Below are 9,666 nucleotides of genomic sequence, written 5' to 3'. Positions count from 1 at the left end.
CTGGGGCACTTCATGGAGCCCAAGAATGAAGATGACACAGAGAAAAGAGCTAAGAGATAGACCAGGTCTCAATCCCGGTTTAAGCTTTTAGGTCCACCCATGCCTGAGGCTTCTTTCTGGACTTTTCAATCACATGAGCCAACACACTCTTTTTGCTTAAGTCCAATTGAACAAGGGTTCTGTCACCTGTGCTAAAGCGGTCCGGAGGCAGGGCCTGAGTCTGCCCCTGTCTGAGTTCCAGTCTGCCCAGCTCTTACTGAACTCCAATAAGTTCAGTAAGCTGACTTTCTTGAGGCCCACTGAGCTCTGGGAAGGAAGTGTGGAAAGGTAGAACTCTAGGCGTTCTACCAGCTCTCCCCACTCTACTCCGTGGTCTGCACCTCACTTCATTGCTGCATGTTTTTTGAGGCTGAATAACCATGTAATTGGTTTATCCGTTCCATAGTCAAACTTTAGAAGATACGTTTTTCATAATTAGCTGATGTTTACTTAACAGGAATAACTGGCCCATTAAATTTAATGAGGCAGTTTATCAGGTATGAAATGGAAGTGTTTTTCCTTAAGAGGAACCTAGATTTGTCCAGGCTATTCCTAGGCCAGAGAGATGCTGGCAGCTGCCTTGTCTGGGAGTGGGAACCCCCAGGGAGTGGGGGTGCAGAAGTCTTGTCTTCACAGGAAATGGCAACCTGTGCTCTTGGTCCTCCCACGCCCTATTGCAATATCCAATAGCAGTGATTTTTTCTTGTTTGACTCTCTTACAGATCTCTGTTCAGGTCAGTTTAGAACAACAGAAAATACAGTTAATTATTAAAACAAAACAAAACAAAACACCCATAATTCTGTCCCTTAGAGAAAAGCAGTATAACATTTTGGTATATAACCCCCTGGTCTTTTTCTTTGTGTGTGTGTATGTTTTTATAGATGTCTAGGTGATATGTTTTCATCTAAAGAATGGGTCATACAGAATATACAATTTGTTTTCTTAAAATAGAGTGCACGGAGTTCCATGTTAATACCATACTCCATGTCGCTGTTAGCGGCTGCAGCGCCCTCTTATGGATGTATCACATTTTATTTAACGCATCCCCTATTGTTGGGCATTTATGTTGTTTCCAGTATTTTGCCATTGTTATAATCACTATGATAAAGCAGTCGCCTTGCCTGGCCAACTCTGGCTCAGTCCTCTCACACTGGAATAAACCTTAACTCCTCAGAGAAACCCACCCTGACCCTTGAGCCTGGACGCCCTAGGCCAGAGCTCCTGGGGCCTCTCCCCAGGGGCCTCAATACAACTGAGCTCCAACTTCAGCTCTCCTGATAGACTATAAGCCCAGGGGCATGGACCAGGTGTTGCCATAGTTTTCACAGTGCCTCGAATATAATAATAACAGGGAAGCCAAGTCTGAGGCAGAGACTAGCCTGCAGGATGTTTATTAGGGGGTGCCCTTGGGGTCACTGCTAAGGGGAAGGAACTAAGGGCAGGGGGACAAGTTGAGCTGCCAAGCAGTTTCATTGAGGTCCTGCCCAGCTCTTGGGTTGGAACACCCTTCCAGGTTGGGACACCCTTTCAGGTTGTTCCAAGTGGGGGCACAGAAGCCTGGCCTTTATACACCTCCCTATCAATCAGTAATTGGATGTTGCCCCTGTCTCCCTGGGACATGACTTTGGTGAAGTGGCTTCTTGACAAAGGCACTACCCAGAGGGAGAGGACTTGAGGTCCAGGGCTGTCTGCTGTCAGCCCTGAAGAGGATCTGAGTGGCAGGCCTCTTGCACTAATTCTTGTGAGCACTAACTGAGGGACAGCTGTCATCACCACCCCCTAGGAGATGGCAGTCTCCCTTTTACAGATGAGGAAACAGGCTTGGAGGCTCAGAAGTGTTGCCGAGCTTGTAGTCGGGGCTTCGTCTGCCACACTCAGATTCTCCATGTCACGCTGCTGAGCGGGACACTGCAGACTGAGCGAGGGCCGGGACGCAGGACCTGTGCACTGATTTCCCCTGAGCCACTGATCCACTATCACTGGGTTGAGGGGTGTGTGTTCCCAAAGCTCCAATAGCAATCGTGGATTTGGCCGTTTCTCCTTTCTGTTATGTCGATCTTGCTTCATATGCCAGGTGCACATGTAGTAGGATTTTTAAGTCTCCCTGCAAGTTGTCCCTGATACTATTTGAAATAGTCCCCCTCTTGCTCATAACACTTCTTGTCTTGATGTCCATCTTGTCTGATAGTAACATGACCACTCCAGCTTTCTCAGTTTGCATATGTATCTTTTTCTGTCCTATTCTCAACCAATAAGTGCCCTCAGTTGAGGTGACGTTTCTTGTAAATAACACAGGGATGGATTCAGGGGAGGGGTGAGAGATCTTTTCCTTTCTTTCTTTCTTTCTCTCTCTCTCTCTCTCTCTCTCTCTCTCTCTCTCTCTCTCTCTCTCTCTCTCTCTCTCTCTCTCTCTCTCTCTCTCTCTCTCTCTCTCTCTCTCTCTCTCTCTCTCTCTCTCTCTCTCTCTCTCTCTCTCTCTCTCTCTCTCTCTCTCTCTCTCTCTCTCTCTCTCTCTCGTTTGCACACTTTAAAAGGCTTTTGATGCATTTCACCAAATGTATCCTTCTGAGGTCAACGTGAGTCTCCTTCTCCAGCAGTGACCACAGTGCAGAGCCCTCTCCACATCTGCAGTGACACTGCTCCCTCCTGTGCTCAGTGCATATTGGACATTCCCTCCACGCCCTGCTCTTGCCCCCACCCCAGCCACCTGCAATGACTTGGAATATCTGAGGCCATGTCTACGTCGGGCAGGGGTGGCAGCAGTCATGGGTGGATGAGATGGTGGTGTCTATCTAAGGCAGGACTCCCCTCTCTCAGTGGGTAGGAATCAGTATCACACAGATCTTACCCCAGGGCTCGGAGCCTGCCTTGGCATCACTGGGCCTCTCCAGGTCAATAATGACACTGGAAGGAGTAAACTCCAGCCATTTCTACTGCCAGGTGCCACATTTCCTATCTGGGGATCCAGGCAAGGAGAAAAGTACAGGATTGGCCCTCTAAGCTGGGTCCCTGAAACAAGGTGGAACCAAGCCTCTGGACATCCCTGGGCCTAGCCCACCACACAGCCAGAACCCTGCCTCCAACAGGAGGTGCAGCATCGGCACTGAGTACTGTGAGACCTGGGATTAGTTAGTTACTCCCTGCTATGTGCCACGGTTTCCTCATCTGTAAAGTGCGGCAGTAATAGCAATAACTGCCACTTAGGGCTGTTTGAGACTAAACAAATTAGCATTTATAAAGGGCGAAGGAGAGTACCTGGCACATGGAATCTGATCGGATGGATTGATGGCTGGGACCATTCTCTGCAAGCTGGCCATCATGTGCCAGTACAAATTGTAAATGCACACAGCTATGTGTATATGCTGCCACTGGTACCCACCACTCATACTCACCCAAGCACAGGCACACATGTCAACCTGACACACCCCAAAGGTCAAAGGTCATACTAAAGCGCTTCCTGCTTTCGTTCCTGGGCCTCCATGCCACTTCTTCATGCAAGGGGCAGCTCTGGGGCTGCCTTGCCCCAGGATCCCCAATAGGTTCAGGCACAAACAAAGGGAGGCTAGAGGGCAGGAGGAGAGGAGAGCCCATGGCTAGCACATCTTGCAGCAGCTGTGTCCTCTTGGTGGCTTCAGATCCCCTGAACAGAGCCCCTGTGGTGCCAGCTTCCACTGAGTGATCCTGCCTTCTCCTTTTGTCCCTCTTGCCCTGGAGCAATGGGAGCTTCCCACTGTCACTAATTTCTGGGTTACCACATCATCCCATTTGAGGTTTCAGCTCTTCCATCTCCAAATCTCTGCATTCAATTCCCTGTTTAAATAATCAGAGTGCTTTCTGGTTTCCTTGTTGGACCTTGGATATCACAGTTAGTATCATCATGTTTAATCCCCCACAGCCAGCTGGGATGGGTATTAACACCCTTTCAATAGTCATGCAGCTAGAACTTGAGCCCAGGAATGTCTGCCTCCAGATCTACGCCCCTCTCGACACACCCTTTACCCATGCAATGCTCTATCAGGCCTGACTTCCTATCACATGGACACATGGAAGGACTGGATATAGGTCCACACATAAGCAGGCCACACACAGATGCACACACATATGCACACAGAGGCTGCACCTGAGCACATACATACCCTCCCTCCCACCTACTGAGTCTCCAATACAGATGGCTCTGGATACACATACCTCAAGTCTCCAGTAGGGCTGGAGATCAGGAAAGTGAAGCCTGATTCTGGCTCCAGGGGAGTCAGGGAAATAGACTGAGATCTAAGTAGAGAGGCCAAGAACATTAGCAGGTGGTGAACATGGCTGGCTGCCTGCGTACAAACACAATACACATGCACATATGTGCACACACACAAAGGCACCTATATATACACATGCACAGATGGACAGGTGCACACAGACCTGTATGTACACATAGCTGCTCTCAACTGACTCCTGGGTAGGAGGATGGAGTCTGAGAGTTATTCCTGTGAGAATTGGAAGTTGGACAAAGCTTGGATACCAGAGACCTCCGAGGGAGTCTCAGAAGGGCCTCAGCTGTTTCTGACTGAACGAGGGCTGATATCATTTAAGGTCAATCAGCCAGGTGACCTGTGACTCTACTAGGCTGACCTTGCAGAGGGACAGCCCCTCCCTGGGCTGCCACAGGGAAGCTGGGAGGAGGCTCAGGCCAGGGCACCCTGACATCTACCCTGGCTGCTCGCTTCTGCATGTTTTCTGAACATCTTGTTTGTTTTGGTGAGCTGGCCCAGAACTTCTAAAGAGGGCATCTCCTAAAGTGCTTTCCCTCTTAGCCAATATGCAGCCTGGCTGAATAAAACTGCCTTGTGCTACCTGCGCAGACAACTGGACACAGTCAAGCCTCAACCTCACTTGAACTTTGGGTGTGAGAATCTGGGGATGAGCAGAGGTGTTTGTGCTACACAGCCTGAATCAAGACTGCAGGCTCTTAGCTCCAGATGCCTTGGGGCTCTCTAAAAGAACTTTAGCAGGAAATTCAAGGTCACCAGCAGAGTCGTTAGTGGATCAGAAACTCTGCCCCAAATTCTTCTTGCTGCCTGGATGCTGGGCCAAGCTAGAGTGCAGCCCAGGATGTTCAAGGTGCCTCAGTTGGGGGTCCTGCCAAAGGGTGAGGACTAGCAGGTCAGTGTTTGTCATCTGCCCCTCTCAATTCCCTGTGTTCCTCATTTCAGTCCATAGAATCACTAGCAGGCAAGTCATAAATTTGGAAATCATTCTTGATCTTTCCTTCTCCCACTCAAACCCAGAGTCCTGCCAATTTTAGCTCCTGAGTCCAGCCCTGGTCTATCCCCTGGCTTACCCCACCAGCCTCCCATTTATCCCATTTAAGCTCATGCCCTCAGGTGTCCTGCCCCACTTAAGCCGACCTTTCCCAGGGAGCATGGGCAGCATCGCTCATGAGACTTCCTACCGGAGACTCCGTAGCACCTCAGCCTGGCATCCACCCCGTCCTTCCCAGCCCCTACTTTGCTCTTCGCAAACATGCAGCTGTCCACAGTCTGTGCTCCCCCAAACCTGTGTCTGGGACCCCACCCTAACCACTTTTGGCTTGCCCAGCAGTTATCAATCCAGCTTTTGAATATGAGCTCAAGCAGAGCCTCTGTCAGGAAGTTGACCTGTTCTCCTGGCTCTGTCCCTAGAAAGAACAGCTTTCCCCTCATTTCATCTCAGACCAGCTTCTGTGGCTGCAGCAGAATTACGGGTTCCCACTAGGCTAGGTTGGGTGCTCCAAAAGGTGTACAGCCTGTCTCCCCAGTCTATGTCGCCAGGCCAAGCACAGGGTTGCGCAGAAGAGGCACCAATGACTGCTTGCCAGACAAAGGAATGACGGAAAACAAAGATAGTTTGCTTTATTTGATTTCGGATAGTAACATATCCTCCATTTCTTAAGCACATGATGGCCCCGAGCACAGGGGCATCCTAGGCACCCAGCAGGAAATGGCTGTAGCCCAGGGATCTGTCGACTGTGTTCCTATAACTAGTCCCTTCTTTAGGGCTCCAAGTCACTGCCAGGGCCAAGAGTGATGGCTGCTTCTCAACCCTACAAAAGAGAATAGGTCAGAGTTCAGTCAGGACCCTCTTCTGTCAGGAACTCTGCACATGCCCAGGTCTCAGCTCCAAGAGGGCCCAGGCTCTTTGACCACCCAGGAGTGTAAACTTTTAATGGAAATGGTCCTCACCAGCTGGTCCCAGGGCCTGGGAATAAGCCTCTTTACCTCCATGGCCAATGCCCACTCAGCACGTGCCTATAGGCACCAGCTAACATGGACCATCTGCTTACCTGACCTCCTTGACCCTCTGGATAGACAGTTCTCAGCCCAATTCTCCTTAGCCCCACCGAGGTCTCCCCTGTGTTTCCTCAGAATTTCTAAGTAAAACCACTCGGAGAGCATGCTCTGGTGTAAAGCCCTCACATTTAGGCTGTTGCTTACTTATATCCACACACACACCCACGTCCCTGGGCTCAGAAGGCGCTGCACAGGGGCTGAAGCTTGCCCAGGCTCTGGGAGGTACCTCCCACACAGCTCCCGATCAGGCGGGCCTGTCCTGTACCTACTCCCTGCTGCCAGACTCGGGATCCTGTGACCTGGCTGCTTTTAGAAGTGAATCACTATTGGGGATCCTAGAACCCCCATCCCCAGCTCTGCCAGGGGCCTTCTGTGGTAGAGGCTGGCAGGGTGCAGCAGGAGTTTCTCTGGCACTGGCTGCCTCTCACACACAGGTTGCAATTGGAGGGTCTGGTGCTGAGGCCCTTCGGGAGTCAGGTCAAACATGCTTCCCCAAGGGGAGAGTGGGCAGGTGTGACAAGGAGGGAGCCAAGCCTGGCAGTGGCCCCAGAGTTTCTCTTGAACATGCTGGAACTGGAGTTAAATGCAATCTGTTTTCCTTCATGATCATTTCTTTGCCTTGGTGCAATGAAGCTACACTGGTGAGATTGTTAAGATATACTCTGCTGGGCGGAGGGGCTGAAAAATGCCATGGACGTGGTGGTGGGCCTTGATGGAGAAAGTGAGGACAGCCAGGGTTCTGCCAGGAAGCCGAGGGGACTGCAGTAGGACCCCAGGTCTTTCCCTTGATAAAATAGTTATGTATGGGGTGATCAGGGGCTTGGAAGGGCCCATTGATCCTGTCAGGAGAAAGGTATTCTGTGCAAGCTTTCACAAAGACCAATAGATGGACAGGGGCACCTGTCCATGGCCAGGAGAGCCACCTGTTCCATGGCCCACCTGGAAAAGGACCAGCTCCTACCTTCGTTCCATCAACAGTGCTACAGTGATGGTTGGCAGTGTCTTTTCTGCTCAACTTGAAGTCAAGCAAATAGCTTTCCATGCTCCGCAATGGGGAGGAAACCTGACTTCCTAACAGGGCTTCTGATCCCATGCAGAGCTGCCTCTGGGCAGGGAGTGCTGGTGTGGGCTGTGGCCAGCTCAGGGTAGGTGTGAGCTGGGTGGAGCCTTGACCCAGCTGACAGAACGGGGAGAAGGGCTCTCATGAGGCCAGACTGTTGAGCAGCAGAGAGACTGCCAGACCAGGCCTGAGGGCCATTTGACCTCTGATCTTAGCCTTTTCACTACCAGTACCCACAGTAGCTTGTCTGGGCAAAAGAGACTTTTCCATGGGAAGAAGGCCCCATCTCACAGCTCTTTTAACAAACACACCAGCCCTCTGGTGAGTCCAAACCAAGGTGCCCCTGGAGTGAAGAACACACCCGTGCGTGGCAGGGTTCCATGTCGGGGTCGGGGAGGGTCCAGGTCCAGCCTGGAGCAATGAACCATTGGGCCTGGAAAGGGGGGTGGGGTGGACTTTAAGAGGAACAGGAATTGGGAGAGTTGGGAGGAGGGGAGCAGAAGCTGGCTGGAGGGGGGGGGGGGTCGTTTTGGGGGGGTCAGGGAAGGAGGGCAATGCCTTGCGACCATGTCTCATAAGAGGGCTGTGCCAGCCTCAGACATCTAGGACAGCAGCAGTACCCCTGACACCTGGGCCCACTGTGACCCCTTCCCACTCACCAGAAGCTGGGCCCTGCGTGCCCCTTCCGACCAGAGCAGGAGTGGGGTTGGCAGTGAGGTACCCTCAGCCCCTCACCCGCCTCACCCTCTCAGGCAGGCCGCACCTGCTCTTCCACCCCAAGGCTCTTCCCCTTCCACAGGGCTGTCCTTGTCCTCTTTGTGACTCCTACCTTGCACCATGGTCCCTCCTCTGTGCTCCCACCCTCAACTGCTCAATTAGGTTGCCAGCTCCTCAAAGGTAGGGCTTGACTTTACCCAGTGTTGCTCCATGATTAGCACTAGGGGAGCCCAGTGCCCAGAGGGCCCCCTTTTCTTAGCCCAGATGTCAAAAGGCTGGTGGGAACGCCAGGCGGGACATCTGAATCAGGAAGTGACTGAGAAAACCTAAGGCCTAAGAGCCCCTCACCGTGCAAAACTTCAAGGTTAGAGACTTCGAGGTTAGAATGTCTGATATAGCAGACAGATGGCAGACATTTGTCGGCACCCACAGTGCCCATCCCCTATGCCCCCAGCCACCCAGCAGTCCAGAGGCTTTACCTTGTGGGCAGTGCTCACGCAGTGCTGGTAAGCCTTGACCAGGTCTGAGCACAGGAGCACCTCATGTAGGTGGTTGCGGTAGCAGCGGAGGATCTGGGCCTGCAGCCCTGAGCACACGGGCTCCAGCCTTCGGGGCCTGTGAGACAGAAAGCAGGCAGGCCTAGGGCTCAGCTCCAGTGGGCAGGGGAGGCAATTGGCTCAATCACTCAACACCATGGGTCAGGCAGTGGGCTTGGCACTGGCTGGTCATCAGCATCGAGTTACCCCTCAGAGAGAACGAAGGGGTTGAAGGGGATTGAGTGCTGTGAGGGCTGAGGCTCAGCAGTAGCAGACACTGGAAATGGGAGACTGGGCTCTTGCCCTGGAGGAGAGGGCCCAGGTGGCCAGCTGAAAGACCCCTATGCCCAGGGCAATTCCCGCCTAAGGTGTACACGGGATTGTGACCATAAGTGCTACAACTAGTTTCTCATGCCAAGTTGTTTTTCTGATTTCAAAACGAATACATGCCCAATGAGAAAAACTGTAATACTGTAGAAATGTCTAAAAAAGAAAATTGTTCAGAATCTCACTTCCTAGAGATAACCACTGCAGTATTTTGGGGATACTTTAGTATTTTTTCATTCTTCATTTATCAAAGGATGTTTAGAACCTAAAAAAAAAATATTTTTCTTTTTCAAAATATGAACCAAAGACAAAAAAGTGAAATAAAGATTACGCTAAAGTGAGTCACCAGAGTACTTGGCTGGGGTGTCTCCTCCGGATTCCTCTTCTATTGCCCATAACCACTGCAGTATTTTGGGGATACTTTAGTATTTTTTCATTCTTCATTTATCAAAGGATGTTTAGAACCTAAAAAAAAAATATTTTTCTTTTTCAAAATATGAACCAAAGACAAAAAAGTGAAATAAAGATTACGCTAAAGTGAGTCACCAGAGTACTTGGCTGGGGTGTCTCCTCCGGATTCCTCTTCTATTGCCCTTTGACCTTTCTCTCTTCTCCCCTCCCCTGCTCTCCCCCCCCCCCCGCCCCCCCACCCCACCACCCCTCTCTTCC

The 9,666-nt window shown here is 51.2% G+C and overlaps 1 protein-coding gene across 1 annotated transcript in view; it reads right to left on the bottom strand.

The window, feature by feature from the left end:
• Positions 1–5,894: 5,894 nt before the first annotated feature.
• Positions 5,895–9,666, bottom strand: part of CHCHD6 (coiled-coil-helix-coiled-coil-helix domain containing 6) — a 239,646-nt gene continuing 235,874 nt past the window's right edge. The window contains exons 8-9 of the mRNA XM_025046477.1: positions 8,614–8,749; positions 5,895–6,110 (exon numbers count right to left, since the gene is read on the bottom strand). Of these exons, the coding sequence (XP_024902245.1) occupies positions 6,105–6,110; positions 8,614–8,749 (142 nt within the window). The 3' untranslated portion in view covers positions 5,895–6,104. The remainder of the gene's footprint in view (positions 6,111–8,613; positions 8,750–9,666) is intronic.

This window comes from Pteropus alecto, unplaced genomic scaffold (assembly GCF_000325575.1).
Source record: "Pteropus alecto unplaced genomic scaffold, ASM32557v1 scaffold124, whole genome shotgun sequence".
Taxonomy (NCBI): domain Eukaryota; kingdom Metazoa; phylum Chordata; class Mammalia; order Chiroptera; family Pteropodidae; genus Pteropus; species Pteropus alecto.
Note: the sequence above shows the minus strand (reverse complement) of the source record. Positions and strands in the feature narration are given on the sequence as shown.